The sequence below is a fragment of the Abramis brama genome (genome assembly GCF_963993115.1).
Source record: "Abramis brama genome assembly, chromosome: 6".
NCBI lineage: Eukaryota > Metazoa > Chordata > Actinopteri > Cypriniformes > Leuciscidae > Abramis > Abramis brama.
In genome coordinates, this window is record NC_139968.1 from 5,686,778 (window position 1) to 5,710,018 (window position 23,241).

At 39.9% G+C, this 23,241-nt stretch overlaps 1 protein-coding gene across 1 annotated transcript; it reads right to left on the reverse strand.

The window, feature by feature from the left end:
- Nucleotides 1–196: 196 nt before the first annotated feature.
- pex6 (peroxisomal biogenesis factor 6) lies at nt 197–22,563 on the reverse strand. Its single transcript, XM_084116743.1, has 17 exons — nt 21,366–22,563; nt 20,053–20,222; nt 19,882–19,971; nt 19,370–19,475; nt 19,161–19,297; nt 16,033–16,144; nt 15,226–15,425; nt 14,370–14,556; nt 13,303–13,379; nt 13,089–13,221; nt 11,289–11,494; nt 10,464–10,525; nt 10,253–10,361; nt 9,223–9,339; nt 9,066–9,143; nt 8,847–8,986; nt 197–1,474 (listed from the first exon to the last, which is right to left on the reverse strand). Exons 1-17 carry the CDS (start codon nt 22,536–22,538, stop codon nt 1,338–1,340), a joined length of 3,234 nt encoding a protein of 1,077 aa, XP_083972869.1. The 5' UTR covers nt 22,539–22,563; the 3' UTR covers nt 197–1,337.
- Nucleotides 22,564–23,241: the final 678 nt, after the last annotated feature.

A 23,241-nucleotide genomic window follows, 5' to 3' on the forward strand; every position in this document is an offset into this window, starting at 1 on the left:
TACAAAAAAACAATCTCATTACTGAAATACACATGGACAGTTTTCTAATTTTCCACAATAGTTATTCCCATTGGATTCTCATCATCCTGCCTGAGCACATTTATAAACATCACATCAACTATAAAGTAAAACAATTACATTTTATTTAAGCAAAATATAATTTGTATATTTTATTAATGATTTAATACATATAGTATTTTATGAATTATATTTTTAAATTATAAATAAATTTTTTTCCTTTCTTCCGATTTTGGGGTGAAATATGACATTTCTTGAGGGTTTTCATCAGATTCACTCATTCGCACTTGATTCCAGCATCAATCAGTCAAAACATATGCTTGCACAGTTTGACATTTTCACAATTAATTTATCTTTTGAACAATTGTGTCTTTTGTGTTCATATTGTCTTCTATGTCAAAGCAGACACGTAGATTTGTTTGAAGAATCGCACATGTTTACTTTCAGTTTTCTTTTTAGTAATTCTTTGAATAAACATGGTAACACTTTATATTAAGTCGTTCAATTGTCCTTTGTTATATGTAGTAACAGCACAGTAATTAAATAGTAATTACATATTTATAAAACAAGAAAATGTAAACCTTTTAAAAAAAAATATTCTTATTAACATTTCTAAAAAATATACAGACATAAATCACTGTTATCAGCTCTTTTGCATAGCAAATTAATTGATTATTACTTAAATGATCTAAAACTAAGCACTTAATATAAAGTGTGACCAATGCGTGTTTAAATCAAACCCCTGAGGAGGAAGATTCAAGTGAATTGTTCTCTTTTATATTGTGTGTTTTATGAAAAACACAAATTAGGTGCCGTTCATCACAAACAAGAACACAACTATTAACTCACACTGTCTAGCTGAACGCTTTCTCTTTAGTTGTGGTTACTGCAGTGCTAGTCATGAATTATATTTAATCTCTTAGCATGAAGGGACTGGCCTTCTGATTTGCATTTTTCAGCCTGACTGATTTCCATTCAAGCATTAAGTATGAAACCCATTAAGGAAGATGGAAAGAAATCCTGCGGGATAGGAAAGTGAACGCGAGCAGGTTCCACTTACTACATATTTTATGCTCTTATTGAGTTTTCTTTAGAGATCATTTCTACTCCTAACCAGACAAGTCTCTTGTAACGTTCAAAATTGAAGGTGAAAGTGCGACATGACACAATCACAGCCAATCAGAAGACATCTGATGTTTAATATACAGTTATACGCACCAATGAAAGTAGCTTTATCACGTCAGGTCTGGTTAGGACACGGTGCACAGCTTTCAGGTTCAGCAGTTCCCACTGGAGGAATGGTTTCATTCGGATGAGTGTTATTTTGAGGTGAACTTCTGCTGGATGAGTTTGTATCTGTTGAGCTGCTGTTCAGAGACGGACGGCTGGAGGTCTGACAGAGCCTGTCTGAAGTCTTCCGAACACAGAGTCAGAGCGCCGGCCTCCGAATCCACACCTGCACCGCAGACAGAGAGATGAAGAAAGATGAAGGAAAGTAGTCCAGACTTTGAGAAAGAACCAGAGAGACAAAGAGTCAGGCCAGAAACATCCTTTACTCAAGTAGACAAACGCAGACGTGAACACTTTCAGGCACACATACTCAAACATTACTGAGGCTACCGAGGGCGATAGTGTTTCCTATAAACGTCTGTGTCATTAAACCAATAAATAACAAACTAACTTGCTTGAAAGAAGTAAAGGATGGTAGGAGAGGACAACTGAAGAATGTCTGCAGCAAGAGTACATGCATTATGAATCAATAGAAGCATTTGCATTCACATACTTGCGTAGAGTTTGTTTCTGGCTCAGAGAGAGAACCTGGAATGTGAACACATGAGTTTCAAGCATAAAATGTAATGTTTTAATTTCTTCTTGGTTTAAAAAAATTATCCTCTAAACCTGATAAATAAAGATCTCAGCTGTAGAACTGTCAAATGCACAGACGCTGTTTTGATAGTTGTTTCTTAAAGGGGTGGTTGAAAATGATTTCACTTTTCTAACTTTAGTTAGTGTGTAATGTTGCTGTTTGAGCATAAACAACATCTGCAAAGTTACAACGCTCAAAGTTCAAAGCAAAGGGAGATATTTGCTTTTAAAGAAATCGCTTTTTAAGGACTACAACAAACGGCTGGTAGAGACTACACCATATTCCTCCCGGGTTAGTGACATCACCAACCCTAGAATTTACATAAACCCCGCCCCCTGAACACGATTTATAGATTATCAAGACCGAATATACTAATCAATGACTAGAAGATAACTACACATACGCTGCATAAATTCACCAACTAACCATTCAGAAATGTCCTGTTGCTTCTACATGTTGTCACTTCTTCTAGAGTCTCTCCATCTTTCTGACTCCGGTTTGAACATAAAAGGCTAAAAGTTTTTTAAATTTTCAGTGCACATGTGTGTGAGGTAAAAGGACACAAGCTCTTGAAGTTCCGCCCCCTGTGCCGGGAGCAGCAGCTCATTTGCATTTAAAGGAACAGACACAAAAACACTGCGTTTTTGCTCACCCTCAAAAAGTGACAATTTTAACATGCTATATAAAAATATCTGTGGGGTGTTTTGAGCTAAAACTTCACATACACACTCTGGGGACATCAGAGACTTATTTTACATCTTGTGAAAAGGGCATTATACCACCCCTTTAATTTACTGCAAATATTTGCACTGGAGTGAAATTTTTTAACATGTTTAGTCTGTGTCACGGATTCAGCCAGCATGCCATCAGCACCAGGTCCACCATCAGCACCAGGTCCATCAGCACCAGGTCCATCAGCACCAGGTCCATCAGCACCAGGTCCGTCAGCTCCAGGTCCATCAGCACCAGGTCCATCAGCACCAGGTCCATCAGCACCAGGTCCGTCAGCACCAGGTCCGTCAGCTCCAGGTCCATCAGCTCCAGGTCCATCAGCACCAGGTCCATCAGCACCAGGTCCGTCAGCTCCAGGTCCATCAGCTCCAGGTCCATCAGCTCCAGGTCCGTCAGCTCCAGGTCCATCAGCACCAGGTCCATCAGCTCCAGGTCCGTCAGCTCCAGGTCCATCAGCACCAGGTCCATCAGCACCAGGTCCATCAGCACCAGGTCCATCAGCTCCAGGTCCATCAGCTCCAGGTCCATCAGCTCCACCTTCTCGTTCACAATCACTGGAATACTAATCTGACACACCTGTCGCTTCCTCATCAAACACCATTCATAAGCACACAGCTCACCTGTGTTTGCTTACCTTCTTCGTCCTCCTCAAGCTACCGATATATCAGACTGTAGCGCTTCTTCCATCCTGCAAAGAGAGAGACTTGTCGGTTAAGTGTGACCTTTGAACTGCTTATGCTCTTCACTTACCTATTTGACAAACCAAAAGATCGAAACCCATCTGTGAATAAAAACCTGCTCAGTTCATCTCCGTGTCTCATATCATGACAGAAGACCGGACTGAACAAAAGAATCACACAGGAAACTTCAACCATTTGCTGAACCAGTTCAAACTCTCCGACAATCCTTTCTTCCTCTTTCCAGTCCTTCTGCGTTAGTCACATCATTCAGTCCCATGGCCCAACCAGCGACCTCCTCGCAGAGGATTGCAGCGGATTTCTGTTGCAAAGTTCACTGCAATTTGAAATGCAACCTCAACGATTTCAAACAGAAATAGCTAAAATTAACTCATTCCATCTCACCCAAACTGAGCGTTCAGGCCTTCATCCACTAGGAATTTCATCTCAAAGGAACTTCTCAAACACCTCCGAATCAAGAAACTCCCCTGTTTACAAATCCTGAACATCCATTCGATCCTGGGTGAGCTGCTTGGTCGAGGAATCATCACTCACTGTACACCATGTATCACGCTCAGTATTGGACACCCGCATAGGGAGGAGATCTCACTTCTGGTGCTGGAAGGCTAAACCACTGAGATCATCCTGGGACACCCATGGCTACAGATCCACACACCTACCGTTTCCAGATCTACTGGAGAAATAACTGAGTGGAGTGAGTACTGCTTCAATCATTGTCTACAACTTCTAGTCAATCTCAACTCCACCACCATTCAAAGTCCAGAGGTGCAGTCCACCGTGTGTGTGCCGGAAGAAGAGTTCAGCAAGCAGCTGGCAACTAAACTTCCACCTCATCGGCCATGGGACTACGCCATTGAGCTGGTACCTGGTGCCACACTGCCCAAGGGTAGAATCTATCCTCTATCAATCCTGGAGGCAAAGGCTGGAGACATGGATGAACACATAAAGGAGGCCCTTAAAGGGATAGGTCACCTAAATATTAACAGATTATGAGTCTATGAGTCAATAGGGCCCAATATCTGCTTGGTTACTACCATTCTTCAAGATATCTTGTATTGTGTTAAGCAGAACAAAGAAATGTATACAGGTTTGGATCACATTGAGGGTGAGTAAATGATGACATAATTTTCATATTTGGGTTAACTATCCCTTTAAACAAGGGTTCATCCAACCATCTACTTCCCCTGCTGCTTCAAGCTGCTTCTTTGTGGCAAAAAAGAACATTGGCGTGAGGCCGTGTATCGACTACAGATCTCTGAATGACCAGACGGTCAAGCATCATTATCCTCTTCCTCTGGTTCCAACAGTCCTGGATCAACTGAGAGGCGCCCGCATCTTCTTCAAGCTGGACCTGTGCAGCGCATTCAATCTAATCTGAATTAGGAAGGGTGACGAGTGTAAAACCACCTTCATCACACCATCTGGCCATTGTGAATACCGGGTTATGCAGTGTGGGCTAACTAGTTGTTCCAGGATATGCTCCAGAGTTTTGTCATCATTTACATCAAAGATATCCTTATCTACTCCCAAAACCTGGCTGAACATCACCAACATGTTGCGCAGGTCCTTCAACGCCTCAGAGACGACCCACTTTACCTTAAGCTGGAGAAATGAGAGTCTCCTCAGCCTTCTGTCTACTTCCTGGGTTACATCATTGACGGATGTGGCATCCAGATGGACCAGGGGAAGGTCCATGCTATCAGGAACTGGCTACAACCCACTTCCATCAAAGAGCTGCAAAGTTTTCTGTATGAAAATGCATATTCTATAGGAAATTCATCGCCAACTTCAGCCTGATTACCTCTCCCCTCACTTTATTACTGTGAAAACAACCTGATATGTCACTAGATATTAAGAAATCATGTACATTTCAAATACTTATATCACTGAGTAGTCCGGCCAGGATATTGTCATTTAAAAGTGAAGTTGCAGCCCTCAACTGATGTTGATGTTGTCATGTTGTGTTTTGGCCTGAAGCGCCACCCTCCACCTATCTACCAATCACAAAGTCAGTAAGTGTTTCGGCATCCGGGTTGCCAGCTCTGCTCTAGTTACCACAGCTGCAGCTACAAACGTTCCTGCTGGATTCTGCAGCCTATCTGGCAACCTTGAGTCGGGGGGGAGGGGGAGGGGATACACTGCTCTACAGTAATTTGAAAGTGATTGCAGTACCAGTTTTGGCCACAATCTTACATACGGTTCCTTTAACTCAACAGCCTCCTCAAACCATTCTCCCTCGAGCCCTCTTTGTGTGCCCGATATATTGGTCTCCGAATGATCAGTAAACAGCTGCCAGTAGAGAAAAGCCTGCTCTGCCGAGAGGTCCTGAGAGATGCACCTACTTACCATCCAACCTGCGTGTGACCCTCACGGACTCAGTTCATTCGTCTCCGGGATCCGGGCATCCAGGTTACCATTAGACCCTCTCGTTCCTCCGTGAAAACTATTGGTGGCCAAGTATGACCCAGGACATCTAACGCTTCGTTTGAGGATGCCCCATCAATGCCATCTCCAAAACACAGAGACACCTACCGGAAAGCATGCCCCATCCACTACCCATTCCTCACAGTCCATGGTCTCACCTGGGAATAGACGTTGTCACCGACCTGCCTCTATCCGACGAAAACACCTATATCCTAGTGGCTGTTGACTGCTTCTCCAAAGCTTGTAAACTCCTACCATTCAAAGGCTTCCTCGCTGCCATGGAAACCGTTTCAGAAACCAGAAACTGTTTCATCATGTCTTTCGTAACTTCGGGTTACCTGAAGACATCGTGTCGGATAGAGGCTCAAAATTCACCTCTCATGTGTGGAAAGCTTTCTTTTTTAACTTCTCTGAGTATCAGTAAGCTTGTCTTCCAGGTATCACCACCGAACCAATGGCTAAACCGAAAGCAAGATTCAGGAAATTGGACTTTACCTGCGGTCATACTGCCACAACCATCAGCTCAGCTGGAACCGCTTACTGCCGAGTATGCACAGAACTCCCGAGAAGAGCAGCAACACCCTCCTACCGTCAGGGACAAAAGGTCTGGCTCTCCACCAGGGACATCTGTCTCCGACTGCCCTTTCGTAAGCTGGGTCCCTGGTTCATTGGCTTATTCACCATCTAACACCAAATTAATGATGTGACTTACCGGCTCAACTTACCTCAGCTTAAGATAAACAGGTATACACCGTTCCTTCCTTCCTGGACTCCTGGGAATGAAGCAACCAGCTAGAATTCCTCATGGACTGGGAAGGATACGAGCCTGAGGAAAGGACATGAGTTCCACGTAATGACATTCTAGATCTCACTTTATACACTGTCATGGATTCAGCCAGCATGCCATCAGCACCAGGTCCATCAGCTCCACCTTCTCGTTCACAATTACTGGAATACTAACCTGCCACACCTGTCGCTTCCTCATCAAACACCATTCATAAGCTCACAGCTCACATGTGTTTGCCTACCTTCTTCGTCCGCCTCAACCTACCGATATATCAGAGTGTATCTCATCTGCGTGCGCTTCTTCCATCCTGCAGAGAGAGAGTGACTGTCCTTTGAACTGCTTATGCTCTTTACTTACCTACTTGACAAACCAAAAGATCGAAACCTATCTGTGAATAAAAACCTGCTCAGTTCATCTCGATGTCTCACCTCCTGTTTCATGGCAAAAATGGAGGATACATTTCAACAGAATAGCAACAATATTCTAAAGTCTCTAGAGTGTTCTCAGGTTTACTACACAAAAGAAATTAACTTATTCACTTGTTACTGATTAATTTTTTTTAATTAGACAATATTATTATATTTTATAAATATATTTATAATAATCCTAATAATATATTTATATTTAATTGTATATATATATATATATACAATTAATGAGATTAGTAATTAATGAGATTAGATAATTAATGAAATGAGAAACTTAAATACACAATAATGATTAACAGGTGTGATCGTAAAATGAGTATCCATGACAACTGATTAGTGGCAGGATAAGGAGAACAAAGGAACACTGGAAAACAGGTGACTAGACATACTGACACAAACTGAAACTAAGGCAAAACGTGATAATAGTCAAATGCAATTTATTCCCGTGATCAAAGCAGAATTTTCAGTCTTCAGTGTCGCATGATCCTTCAGAAATCATTCTAATATGCTGATTTGCTGCTACACTATTACCTTTTGCTCAATTATTAATAATGGTTCTTATAATTGTCAATGTTGAAAACCGTTTTTACAGCTCAACATTTTTGAGCATTTCTATTGATGAATAGACAGTTCAAAAGAACAGCCTTTATTTGATATATTTAACATTATGGGCCCTATTTTAACGATCTGAAATGCAAGTATCAAGCGCAAAACGCAAGTAACTTTGTGGGCGGGTCTTGGGCGCTGTTGCTATTATACCGATGACTCTTGCGCCCGACGCAAATCTAAAATGGGTTGGTCTGAAGTAGCTTCATTATTCATAGGTGTGGTTTGGGCGTAACGTGAAATAAACCAATCAGAGTGTCATCTCACATTCCCTTTAAGAGCAGGCGCGCTCGTTCCATGGCGGTTTGCTATTATAACGGCGGATTTGCCAGACGCACGCCAGGAGCGCTTCACAGCCGAGGAGACCGACGTTCTCGTCAGGGCCATAAAACACAGAGAAGTGACATTGGGGATGGAGAAACACACCCAAATTAGCTTCGGTTAAACAGGCGTATGATAATTTGGGTAAATGTGTAAGCTAGATGTATGCTTTTATAATAAATTGTCTATCTATCTATCTATCTATTGTAATAATGTATGATTTGCAAAAATGAAAACTGCTGCTTCTGTGTAGATGAGAGAAGCTAAGTGTATGCGCGTTGTGCACACGCTACATTGGTTATGGCCAAGCATGCGCCCTTAAAATAGCATCTGAATAACATGTGCCACTGACTTTAGACGAGGTTTCTCCTGGTCTGTGGTGGAATTGTTTTCTGAAACTGCAAAATAGCACCAGGGAACGTTTGCGCCGGAACACGCCTCCTCTTTGCGCTGAACCGCCCCCGGGAGCGCAAGTGTATTTCTTAGTTAACCGACGTGCTTCTGTGAAGGGAGAAGTCCGCTTTGCGCGGGTGCAAAATAGGAATGATACATGCGTCGCTGTACAAAGTCAATTGCGCTGGGTGCGAGATAGGGCCCTATAAATGTATTTACTGTCACTTTTGATCAATTTAATGCATCCTTGCTGAATAAAAGTATTAATTTCTTTCTTTTTTAAATAAATCTTACACCAAACTATTGAATGGTAGTGTGTCACGGTTTCCACAAAAATATGAAGCAGCACAACTGTTTTCAACATTGATAATAATCAGAAATGCATGAAAACCCTGCATATAATGACTGACAACCGAACGCTCCTAATTGCTCTGAGCAACTGAAGTGAAGGTGATGGCATTTTCATCAAACATTTGCCATTTAGTTTGACATGGTTGGTCACTTCATCCTTCATTTGTTGCCTCATTTTTCCACATTTGTTGCACTGCACTGAATATTTGCTTGTCACATACCTTCAGTGATGAGTGAAATCTTCCTCTTGATAGCGCACATCATGGCATCCGAGCAGAGCGCGTAGAGATCGGCTCCGGTCAGCTGAGGAGGGCAGGACTCCACGACCTCCGACAGACACACGCTGGGATCCACTTTAAACCTACAAGCAGAAAGCAGAGAGTCACATCACATAACACACTAACGCACTGAGAGAGAGGAACGCCATGATAGACACTCACTTGCGCAAGATTGCCTTCAAAACCTGCAGCTGCGACTCTCTGTCTTCATTCACACCGACATACACCAACTTATCAAATCTGAAAAAGGGCAAATTGCTAGAATTCATGCATTTCATTCAAGACAACAATTGAAGAGCTATTATCTGAATGTGTTTACCTGCCAGGCCTGAGCAGTGATTGGTCCAGCAGATCAGGACGATTAGTTGCTCCGATCACAAAGACGTCTCCAGACGAATGAAGACCATCCAGCTCAGCTAAAAGCTGCGACACAACCCTAGTGATACAAGTCACAAAACTTGGCTTATCATGATGCAACAAGCCGTCCTGTAGCTCAAACAGTAGATCATGGCACTAGCAACGCCAAGATCATGGGTTCGATTCCCAGGGAAATCAATAGCTGATAGAATGAGTACCAAGAATGCAATGCAAGTCCCTTTGGTTAAAAGTGTCTCCCATTGAAACAAACCTTTAACCAATACAATTAAAGTTTCTTGATTCATGACACAAAAGCAAAAACTAACATGCTATTGAACACACTCCTTATTTAAAAATATATATATTAATAAAAATAAAAAAATAAGAAACTAAATTTTCTCAACTTTTCTCAAATCTCGTAAATAAACATTGCCTCTAGTGGTGGTAGACAGTAACAAAGTATGTGTTGCTTTACTTGTTATTAGACTTGTCATCAAACTGTTAGAAATTGATCAAAACTTTACAGGTTTCATAATCCTCAATATGACCACATAAGAAATTAATAACTAATAACTAAAAACTATAGTTGTATATCCAATCCAATCTGACTTCTGACCTGTAATGCTGCCTGGATCATAATCATACACTGTTCGCTCGTTGTAGATGTAAACTATATAATCACACAGTTTATATATAAAGTTGAATATATAAGAATATCCATCAATGCATACAGTGTACTCACATAAAGAAATATATACTCCATAGAAATATACTCTTTGATTATTTTTATCATCACATAGTGTAAACTATATTATCTCCTAGCTGTTTTCAAAATGACGTCACACCAGTGCGTTCTTCAATTTCGCTCAAAGTATATTGGGGCCTTATTAATCAGACAGCATTCTCAAACCAAAGTACTACTAATACAGAATAACTAGAGTTGTTATTGTTTCTGCACATGTGGTGTAGCGTTAAGGTTTTGTGACGCTGACCTGTCCATCACCCCTCCTGAGTCTCCACTGTGGCCTCTATTAGGAGCCAAAGAGTCCAGCTCATCGAAGAAGATAATACAGGGAGCAGCCGTTCTGGCCTTACTGAACACTGACGGAGACAGAGAGGGAGACAGTAACCAGATCAATCCCATAAATACAGGGGAAATCAGCTCATAAGCATCACTAGATTGAGATGCGTAGTTCCTCTTACCCTCTCGAATGTTCTCTTCACTCTGACCGACGTACATGTTGATGAGCTCAGGACCCTTCACACTGAAAACAAACACCAGACACATTCATTACATGAAAGCATGTTCATTCAGTTTGTTTCACTCAACCCTCCACGCACACGCAATACAATCGCCAGTGGCTGGTACATTTTTTGGTTACTCGCCAGACTGATATACTATATATATTATTTTTTTTTTTTATATATATATATATATATAATTTTAACTGAACCAGGACTGGTGGTGGTGCTTAAGATATTGTTGGTCATTCAGTGTTTCTGTAAAAAAAAAAAAGATAATAATAATTGATAATAATTATCATTAAAAGATACTAATAATGACAATATACAACACATGAGCTGCTGGGTTCATGCATGTTAATCACGTTGTCAGCGTTCGCTCGAACTGATTTGCTGAAATTAAAACAGGGATGAGCGCCAGCCAATGAGATTGCTGTCTGCACATTAGCTCCGCCCACTCCCGGAGAAACCAGCATATCTTCCACTTGTTCTTAAAACCTGAATAATTCCAGATGAACTCTGTTATTTTGACAGGAAAACGCAAACAAGAATATCGTTCACATGTAGCGCGTCATTTTGCGTGGTTTGCAAGACTCTCGCTCTCTCTCTCTCTTTGCATGTGTGAGAGAAACGCGACGGCGAGTGTGCGCCTTCACACTAGAGTTTACGGTACGTCAAATACACATTATTTAGTTGCCAAGAGTGAAATTTACTCGCATATGTGAGTGATTGTAGAGGGTTGTCTCTGCTCTCTCTCACTGCACTCAACACTTGTCACGTGCTCACCTGAGGAAGGTCATGGTGCACTCGGTGGCCACGGCTTTAGCCAGCAGGGTTTTCCCCGTGCCGGGCGGCCCGTACAGCAGCAGGCCGGAGCGCCGCAGGCCCAGCGAGAGCAGCTCCGGGTGATCCAGGGGAAGCTGAATCGTGTCCAGAATCTCCTTCTTCACCTGCTGGAGTCCACCGACGTCCTGCCATCTCACCCACGGGATCTGGCACACACAACAGAGGACTAACTCTGGGCCCTGAGCCGCAACCACAGCTCCAACGCTTCAGATCGGACTGCCACTTAAAGGGATACTTCACCGCTGGAAAGATCAATGTGTATTTAAATTGGGTCATTTATGTAGTAGAAATGTGAAATTATTTTAGAAGTTGGTGTCTTCTAGACTGAGAAAAGCCAGAAAATGTATTTTTGGCTCATGTGAATGAAAGACAACAACTCCCAGAATGCACTTGCTTCGCTGCCCTACGAGGACACTCCCAAGCCACGCCCACCGGTTACAGAGGGCAGTATGGGAAGAAATGATACAGCTAGGCTACTAGTCGACTCGAAACTGGAAAGACGGCGTTTTATGGTGAGATCCCCCTATGGGCGGGTTGAAGACATGCGGGACGAGCGCCTCCTACTGGCTGGAGTCTCTCGCCTCTGGACAAAAGAGCCTCTGATGACGATAAATGACCATTTTTGCGTCATCTGAGGTTATTTTTGCAAACACACAATACAGAAATCTCTCGTCTCAGGGGGACATGAGGGAGGGAAGCACGGTCACTCGTTTCTACTGATACAAAGCTTAATGCTAATCAGTGAAGTATCCCTTTAAGTAAATCGTAAATTATGACAGAATTTTTTAAGTACACATTTAAACATGAAAACAATACCTGTGTGAACAAAAGTGCTTTTGATTGTAATGAATGTGCACTTGTAGTTTAAAATCTAATTAAGTGTATTTTTCAATTACTTTACTGGCATATAAAGTAATATTAATTAGACAAAATTTTACACCAAAAGAAAGTCTTTTTCATGACTATGTTTCTTAACACACTTAAGTGCACTTTTAAATGTGCACTGTCAAAAGAAAACTTAACATTTTTAAGTACATTTTAAATGTTTATGTGTTGTGCTTTAAGGAACTGCACTAGCACAGTAAAGTACTTGATTATAATTTGAACTGTAGTGAGTTTTTGATATTAAATTTAAAGTCAATTTTAAATGTATTAAATTACAAATGTGTAATTACAGATATGTTTTAATACATGACATTCAATTGAAATGACATTAAAGTATATTTGAGTTTACCATAAATGTTTGTCAGTACCATATTTCAAAGACAACAGAAGTAAATATGAAATCCTGAAAGTCCTACTTAAGTGGGTCTTGAACACTCTAAAGTTCAGCTAATTGCACTTAAATTTGAATGAATTTAATTGAAATGAAAATGCAATTAAGTGTGCACACATTACATTCAGTTTGCACTTGAGTATATTCGGTAACACTTTATTTTACAGTGGCCTTGTTATACATGTTACATGTAGTTATTTAGTAATAACAGAAAATTATGCATAATTACATGCAACTAATCATAAACCAAACCCTAATCCTAACCCTATATCAGTACATGTAGTTAATTATTATTACTCAGTACTTAAATGTATAACACTGTGACAAAGAATAAAGTGTAACCGTATATATTCTTTTCAGAAGTATATTATTTTTGTAATAAGAACTGTTTTTTACAGTATGCTAAGGAGGACTTCTGTTCCGCAAAGGCCTAAAAACCCCCCCAAAAAACCATGCAACTGTACTTTAGGCGCTCCAATGGCGTGTGAGTGCGCCTCCTGCAGGACGTCCAGCGCCGAGCTGAAGTCCTCAGACGAGATGCTCACGCCAGACACACACAGGTCCTCCTCGTCCTGCTCACTCGCCGCTTCTGGAAAACTACACAGCAGAAGCACCTCGACAGTGTCAGGAACTAAATCCATGAATGGAGTGAATGAGCAAAGTCGGGTGAACACTTACTACGTCTTCAGAAGTCTCCTGTGAGCGGCTTTCCCAGCGTTGGTAAGAAGTGCGCAAAGATCTCCTAAAACGAAACCCTACGGAAGCAACACAGAAACAAAGTCATCATGAAACGCTTCTGGGAATCCATTTTAGTTCGGTAATGTGATGTAAAGGATTAGTTCACTTCAGGAGTAACATTTCCTGATAATATACTCTCCCCCACGTCATCCAAGATGTTCATGTCTTTCTTTCTTTAGTCGAAAATAAATGAAGGTTTCTGAGGAAAACACTCCAGGATGTTTCTCCATATAGTGTCTTCAGTGGGGTCCAACGGGATGAAGGTCCAGATGTGAGTTTCAGTGCAGCTTCAAAGTCTCGACACGATCCAGCCGAGGAATAAGAGTCTCATCTAGACAAACCAGCGGACATTTATAACAAAACATTTATATACTTTTAACCACAAATGCTCATCTTGAACATCCATGACTTCACGCATTATGTAATCAGGTTGAAAGGTCACGCGTGTTCCGGTTTATAAATGAAGGGTAGGGCGATAAACTCTCATTTTCTCCTCCAACTTCAAAATTATCCGACATCATTGTTTTACCTTTTATTTGTTTCTTTTATTGTAAATGGCGTTTGACTTTAGTCTTTGCACGTTGGCTTTGTAAACACTAGGTCTTTCTTCCTCCTACGTCACGCTTGACCTTTCAACCTGATTACGTAATGTGTGTCGCATCACAGCGAGTGCAAGACCAGCATTTGTGGTTAAAAGTATATAAATGTTTTGTTATTAAATGTCCGCTGGTTTGTCTAGATGAGACTCTTATTCCTCGGCTGGATCGTGTCGAGACTTTGAAGCTGCACTGAAACATCTGGACCTTCAACCCGTTGGACCCCATTGAAGACACTATATGGAGAAACATCCTGGAATGTTTTCCTCAAAACCTTCATTTATTTTCCACTGAAGAAAGACATGAACATCTTGGATGACGTGGGGAAGAGTAAATTACCAGGAAATTTTAATTCTGTAGTGCAGCAATTTCCACTGAAAGCAGAGATGGATGATCGGTCAGATGTCTCACAGCTGTGTGTTTGGCTATCTTGCCCAGATTGACGTCTTTTCCCAGCAGCAGGTCGTCACTGAGGCTGGCCAGCATCGCCCTGCGCTGCTCCTCGCACAGGCTCTCTATCGCCACCTGGTGCACAAACGCTGCCATCACATCTGAGGACAACTCTCTCTGTCCGCTCACAGACCCCACCACAACCACACTGCAGGAGAAGAGGAGAAGCTAATGAAGTAGAAGTGATGATCAGGCTTTGAAATGAACACCCGCCAAATGTGGGTAAAACTCAACTGTGGCGGGTAACGCTGTCACATCACGAGCCGGTTTGGCGTGTTATTATGTTTACTCACTTTGCTGGGGAAGTTAAATCTGAGTCATCATGTCGTATTGCGCAGAATATCCACATATCTGGCTTACTTGAACAAACGTCTCTACGCAACAAATAACGGTGCGCTTGATCATTTGCAGTGAAGCAATAGCGAAGATTAAAAAGCATTTGGTTGACAGAAAATACTTTATTTTCCAACATCCTACATTTTTTTGATGTTCTTTGTGCTGTATTGATCTGTCCATCTAAAACACAATTTTGGTGAAAAGGATGAGGATGAAAGAGGAAGGGAGGAGATGCTGGATGACTGGATTTTGTTTGAATAAGAAATTAATGTATGAAATCCAAATTATATTATATATAAGCTGTGGCGTAGTTAATCTGGTTTATTATTTCTTCTTCTTCTTCTTTATTGGCTAGTAGAGGTTCTGAATGGCCGGTAACTTAATTTTGTAGCCAAATTGGCAGGTGAGTGAAAAAGTTAATTTCAAACCCACCAGCAGAACTTCCCTTTAGGCTGCAGGTGTTGTTGTGTCTGAGCCTAACCTGGCATGAGCCTCTGCCACGAGCCGGCAGAGCGAGGCCGCGACCCTGGAGTCCGTCTCGGTGCCGTCCCGCTGGCCGAGCAGATGCAGGTTTCTCATCAGCAGAACACATGGGTGATGGAGCTCGGCTCTCTCGAAGACTGACTTCATCTTAGCCTCGCACGCGGCTGCAGTGTCGGCGCAGAGAGTCACGCAGTCCACCTGAGCGGGAACACACACACACACACACACACATTCACTACTCCTGTCATATCAGAACATCAGACCTTTAGATATCTGAACATTGAGAATGTGACATTAGTTCCCTCACTGTAATTAAGTTAAATCATGGCAACAAGTTGTTGGCCAACGTGGCCATGATTTAACTAAAATGAATTAACAAATGAGTAAAATGTGGTCACAATTTAAATAAAATGAGGGAAGTAATTAGAACAATGTGGCCACGGTTTAAACCAAACAAGAACACAAATTAAAAAAATTACACTACAAAGGCAACTAAATAGTAAACTGTTGGGACGAATTCAAGAAAATAAATAAATGTTGACTAAAAAAATATACAAATATTTATTTCAGTGTATAAATCTATCAATGAGAATAGTTCAATGAATCAATCAGATTTACCCAATATTTGTGTGTTTTTATGCTTATTAGAGCATCACATTTGTTAGCGACATGCTAACATCAAACTCCACCTGAATCAATTGTGTTTCCTGTGCGCTTCACGAGAGACTGAACTCATGAAGATTTTGATGCTCATAACTGTAGAAAAACTCAAATAATGAAGTAATGAAGAGAAATCCCGGATCACCTTAATGAGATGCAGATGTAGCCTCCTGCTAGCTGCTTTCACCACGGTCACCTTCCCACTGCCGCTCGGACCCATCAGGAGAACTGAACAGCCTCGACTCAATGCAAGAGAGCTGCGATAAAATAATGTTTAAAAATAAAAATGTGTAAATTAACATCTTGTCACTTCAGCATTCCTGCAATATATACAGTAACAGCTACTAGTTAAAACATCTTCTAATGCAGTAGCTGTCCACCAGAGGGCTCAGGATGACTTAAACGTGTTTCAATTAATAAATTAGCATGAATAAATGCATTTAAATCCAGCCTTAGAAACAAATACAATCGAGATGTAAACTGAAATCATGTTTATGTTTTTCTTTTTTTTTCTTATTGTTTCTGTTGAAGAATATACAGAACAGAACGTGGAATTTTGAGTTATAAAGTCAGAATTACGTGAAATAAACTTGCAATTTTGAGTTATAAAGTCAGAATTTCATGAAATAAACTTGCAATTTTGAGTTATAAAGTCAGAATTACGTGAAATAAACTTGCAATTTTGAGTTATAAAGTCAGAATTACGTGAAATAAACTTGCAATTTTGAGTTATAAAGTCAGAATTACGTGAAATAAACTTGCAATTTTGAGTTATAAAGTCAGAATTACGTGAAATAAACTTGCAATTTTGAGTTATAAAGTCAGAATTACGTGAAATAAACTTGCAATGTTGAGTTATAAAGTCAGAATTACATGAAATAAACGTGCAATTTTGAGTTAGAAAGTCAGAATTACGTGAAATAAACTTGCAATTTTGAGTTATAAAATCAGAATTACGTGAAATAAACTTGCAATTTTGAGTAAGAAAGTCAGAATTACGTGAAATAAACTTTGCAATTTTGAGTTATAAAATCAGAATTACGTGAAATAAACTTGCAATTTTGAGTTAGAAAGTCAGAATTACGTGAAATAAACTTGCAATTTTGAGTTATAAAATCAGAATTACGTGAAATAAACTTGCAATTTTGAGTTAGAAAGTCAGAATTACGTGAAATAAACTTGCAATTTTGAGTTATAAAATCAGAATTACGTGAAATAAACTTGCAATTTTGAGTTAGAAAGTCAGAATTACGTGAAATAAACTTGCAATTTTGAGTTATAAAATCAGAATTACGTGAAATAAACTTGCAATTTTGAGTTAGAAAGTCAGAATTACGTGAAATAAACTTGCAATTTTGAGTTAGAAAGTCAGAATTACGTGAAATAAACTTGCAATTTTGAGTTATAGTCAGAATTATGTGAAATAAATGTGCAATTCTGAGTTATAAAGTCAGAATTACGTGAAATAAACTTGCAATTTTGAGTTAGAAAATCAGAATTACGTGAAATAAACTTGCAATTTTGAGTTAGAAAGTCAGAATTACGTGAAATAAACTTGCAATTTTGAGTTACAGTCAGAATTACGTGAAATAAACTTGCAATTTTGAGTTACAAAGTCAGAATTACGTGAAATAAACTTGCAATTTTGAGTTACAAAGTCAGAATTACGTAAAATAAACTTGCAATTTTGAGTTACAAAGTCAGAATTACGTGAAATAAACTTGCAATTTTGAGTTACAAAGTCAGAATTACGTGAAATAAACTTGCAATTTTGAGTTAAAAAAACAGAATTACGTGAAATAAATTTGCAATTTTGAGTTACAAAGTCAGAATTACGTGAAATAAACTTGCAATTTTGAGTTACAAAATCAGAATTACGTGAAATAAACTTGCAATTTTGAGTTATAAAGTCAGAATTACGTGAAATAAATTTGCAATTTTGAGTTATAAAGTCAGAATTACGTGAAATAAACTTGCAATTTTGAGTTATAAAGTCAGAATTACGTGAAATAAACTTGCAATTTTGAGTTATAAAGTCAGAATTACGTGAAATAAACTTGCAATTTTGAGTTATAAAGTCAGAATTACGTGAAATAAACTTGCAATTTTGAGTTATAAAGTCAGAATTACGTGAAATAAACTTGCAATTTTGAGTTATAAAGTCAGAATTACGTGAAATAAACTTGCAATGTTGAGTTATAAAGTCAGAATTACATGAAATAAACTTGCAATGTTGAGTTATAAAGTCAGAATTACATGAAATAAACGTGCAATTTTGAGTTAGAAAGTCAGAATTACGTGAAATAAACTTGCAATTTTGAGTTATAAAATCAGAATTACGTGAAATAAACTTGCAATTTTGAGTTAGAAAGTCAGAATTACGTGAAATAAACTTTGCAATTTTGAGTTATAAAATCAGAATTACGTGAAATAAACTTGCAATTTTGAGTTAGAAAGTCAGAATTACGTGAAATAAACTTGCAATTTTGAGTTATAAAATCAGAATTACGTGAAATAAACTTGCAATTTTGAGTTAGAAAGTCAGAATTACGTGAAATAAACTTGCAATTTTGAGTTAGAAAGTCAGAATTACGTGAAATAAACTTGCAATTTTGAGTTAGAAAGTCAGAATTACGTGAAATAAACTTGCAATTTTGAGTTAGAAAGTCAGAATTACGTGAAATAAACTTGCAATTTTGAGTTATAGTCAGAATTACGTGAAATAAATGTGCAATTCTGAGTTATAAAGTCAGAATTACGTGAAATAAACTTGCAATTTTGAGTTATAAAGTCAGAATTACATGAAATAAACTTGCAATTTTGAGTTAGAAAGTCAGAATTACGTGAAATAAACTTGCAATTTTGAGTTATAAAGTCAGAATTACATGAAATAAACTTGCAATTTTGAGTTAGAAAGTCAGAATTACGTGAAATAAACTTGCAATTTTGAGTTATAGACAGAATTACGTGAAATAAACTTGCAATTTTGAGTTATAAAATCAGAATTACCTGAAATAAATTTGCAATTTTGAGTTATAAAGTCAGAATTACATGAAATAAACTTGCAATTTTGAGTTATAAAGTCAGAATTACGTGAAATAAAATTGCAATTTTGAGTTATAAAGTCAGAATTACGTGAAATAAACTTGCAATTTTGAGTTAAGTCAGAATTATATGACATAAGCTTTATATTGCAGAATTGCAGAATTTTGTCAGATGTGAACTGAGAAAGAGGTCAGGACTGTAAGACGGGGGCGACTCGAGCGCCTGTACCTCTCGGTGAGGTGCGGCTGGATGATGCTGAGCAGTTTCTCCACAGCGCTGGACAGGCCAGCGGGACTGAGACTCCTCCAGAGAGACGAGCCCTTCGGCAGCACAGAGCAGGGGCACGGGCTGTGGGCGGAGCCTCCCTGTGACAGCCAATCAGAGCTTCAGCAATCTGCATATGACAACTGATGAATGCGATTGTCTTCATTCCTCACCATGTACAGTGAAGTGTGACTGGAATCAGCCAGATATGAAGAACCCTCGTCCTCCTCAGCAGAAAACCCACACACCTGCTTTACTCTGAAATACAACACTGGCCACCTGCCAATCACACAACAGGCAAGAGTCGGACTTTCAAAGATCATTCAAGTCACCATGAAATCAAACTTCTTCATTTTATGGACTATTGCAGTGTTTATTATAAATGATTTATCTGTGCACATCATTATTCTGTTAAATTCATGTTCTGGTAATCTTGAATGAGAATATCTTCCTCTTGCAGCATCTCTTCTATTCTCGGATGATGTGGGCGGAGCTATAACCTGTCAATCACATGAGATCAGCCAATAGCAAGCCAATCAACTCCATCCAATCAACTCCACACGGATAAAACCAAGTCCCGCCCACATTTGTTCTTGTTCCAGAAGCGTTTCACTCAGATATACGGCACAATAGAGGAGAAAAGACCAGTTTCATGCAAACATTAGCGGATCTACAGAAGATGAACCTGCAGCTGAGGATTCCTTCAGAGCTGTTCTCTATCAGATCAGGATGCCCTTCCGATGGGATTCCCAGGATATTCCCCTGCTGAACAAGCCTGAACACAAACACAGCATTCAGGGAAACAGACAGACAGAGAGAGTGAGACTGATGGGTGTGTGGAGCGCTCAGTGGGCACCTGGGTGTGCTGAAGTGTGTGTGGAGGAGTGTGTCGAAGGGCCCGTGCGAGGCGTAGTCAGGAGATATGACCGCTTCAATGCGCAGCTCTCGAGCAAACGCCGGCGCCGCGGATCGGCACGCGCTCGCAGACGTCTGAGACCCCGTGTGCGGAGACTCCTGGTTCCACCTCTGCTTGATCAAGACACAGAGACATCCGGTCACATGATCAAGACACAGAGACATCCGGTCACATGATCAGACCTGAACACCAGCATAATCAGACCCATACCTGAAGATATCAGCAGAGCCGTTTCTGATTCAAAACTCTTTCAAGCTCAGCTTTTTCAACACTAAATACAGTGTATCAGTCATTCCATTCCTTTTGAACTCTGTAGCATTTAAAATATATATATGCTTGAGTAATTTAGGTAATTAATTCAGTATTTATATAGACTTTTTCTACATAAATGTGACATTCAGTACAGTAAACTCACGTCAAGCGAGTTATACTATATGAAATATCTCAGCTGATTGTTTATCATCACAAAATGTAAACTAACTTATCGTACAGCTCTACATATAAAGTTATATATATATATAAATGTGTCCATCTTTATTCGCATACAGTAAACTCACGTAAAGTGATATATATTATATAGCAAATCTCAACTGCTTGATTGTTTATATTGTCACAAAATGTGAACTATATTATCGTCACGCTCGAATCTGCTAAATGCGACTTTAAGGCATGATATTAAAATATTACACATCAACATCATGAATTACTGTAAAGCTGCTTTGAAACAATGTGTGTTGTGGAAATCTCTATCACAGCTAACAGGGAGTTTAGCTAACGTTGCGTCAAGGTTACGAACTAACGTCCTTCCAGTAACGTTATTAGAAGTTCATTCGGTTATCTGGTCTTTAATAATGTTCTCAAAATGTTAGCACAAAAAGTTAAAAAGTTTATGGAGTGTTCTTTTTCTGAAACGTTTTAGTTGAACGTTAAATTTTAACTTAAAGGATTAGTTCACTTTAGAATTAAAAGTTGGACCCCATTGAAGTCACTATATGGAGAAACATCCTGGAACGTTTTCCTCAAAAACCTTCATTTATTTCCGACTGAAGAAAGACATGAACATCTTGGATGACGTGGAGGGAGAGTAAATTATCAGGACATTTTAATTCTGAAGTGAACTAATCCTTTAATAGTAATATTGTGATAAAACCTTTTTTTTTTCTTCTAATTTCCATTTTTTAAACTGTGAATTTATTATTTCAAAGCTCAAATTACTTGAGCATCACTGTCAGAATTATTCCAGACGTCTTCACCTTAATTTTGATGGCCTTATTCCCGACAGGCACTGCCATCCCCCCCGACAGGTTAAACCACTGAACTGCCGAGATCAAGCCCACACTGTCATTCCCATCCGTGTGCTGGTGTGGAAGCGCGTCAAAGGCTCTGACTGAGGCCAGATGGACCCGTCCCTGCCTCTTACAGGCGCCCTCGCCCTGTCCCGGGACAGGACTCGCAGGCACAGGAGTCTTCTTGGCCTTATCCGCTGGGACGGACACACTGACCCACTCCCCGTTAAACACACCCAGCTTCAGCAACAAGCTCTTGCTCACAAATACACAGCTGTCAACGTCCAAGCCCTCATCCGGCTCTAGCCTGGACAGGATTCCTCCTGGTTTCTGGAGATCTGGGACATCAACCACCCGGATGTCAAGTCTGCATTCAAGAGCCTGCAAAAAAGCACTGAAGTCCAAGACTTTGCTGTTGAGCAGAGAGCTGGCAGAGCTCAAGCTGTTGGCGTACTGGGCGAAATCAGACACGCAGAGAGAGGACGATGCCAGTCTGGTGCTGATCATGATGGAGGAGGTGTTGCTCAGGTCCAGATCTCTGCAGTCCGACACCAGCACACTCGTGTCCACTGTTATCATGCCCTGGCTCACAGGTGTGCACTCGAGCACCAGCACGTCTGACATCTGCGCATGCGCAGCGCCCAGTGAGTGATGGAAGGGGAGCAGAAGCGAGTCCCCCTGCCTCGCTAATAGAGTCATCCCGGGACAGGACAGCAGGACCAGCAAACCACTGCAGAACTGCTCTGAACAAGCCCATTTAAAGCTCTGCTTCGTCCGAGCACCGAGCACAATCCTCTTTAAAGGCAGCAGGGACTGTGGACGAACTGTTCCCAGCGAATGCTCCCTCAGCCCGTAGTGTTTGAGGAAAGATCTGCTCGCGTACACAGCGAGACACGTGTGAGTGTTTACATCGGTCTCCTCCTCTGGAGTGATGTGCGCGCACACCAAAAAGCCCCGATTAGAGGGTGACTGCTGGTCCGTCGGCGAAAATAACAGCGCGTATGTGGGTTCAGTGTAGTCTGGAAACTTCTGGGTGAAGTGTGATTTGTTGATAAGCACGTGTAGAGGATGAATATGTGATGGAAAGTTGTCAAGACACTGCAGCTTCATGGGGGCCGCCATGTTTGAAGACGCGCGCATGCGCAGTGAAACGAGATAAACTGACAGCTCCTGGATAAGCGGTAGATTTTTGTAATGCTCTTAAATTGTTTATCATTTTGTGTAAATGCTACTTTCAGGAATGTAAATAGTAGAAGATTATTTTTCCCCCCTTCAAATCAGAATTATAGTCTTGTCTATATATTGAACCATTAGCGGTTAACAGGAAAACCAAAGAAGTTTGGTTTAATATATATTTATTTATTTATTTTAAATATTATACTTTTTTTTTAGCGTACAATCTATCTAACAAGACAGAAACATCGTTTTTCCGAGACATCAAGCGCCGCCTGGAGGAATAATAATGTATTTCTCATAAGAAATAGGAAATTATTGGACACCCAATGAAAAAAATAAAAATAATAATCACTTAATTTTGATTATATAAAACGATATGAATTAACATAATTAAATTATAATTAAATTATATTAATTAATTGATATAAATTGCAGCTTCTTTAATACAAATGTGTCTCAGAAATGTATGTATATTCCTATAAGTGTTAATATTCAGTCTGTCTGCAAAAAAATAAAATAAAAAATACAACATAATTGTCTTTCATGTATATTTGACCCTGTGAAAAACTGTTAAAGTTTTGGCTTATCAGTTGTTTTATCCATTTGATTTGTGAACTATAACATGTGAAGATTATTATGTGTTGCATACAAAAATGGCATATTATAA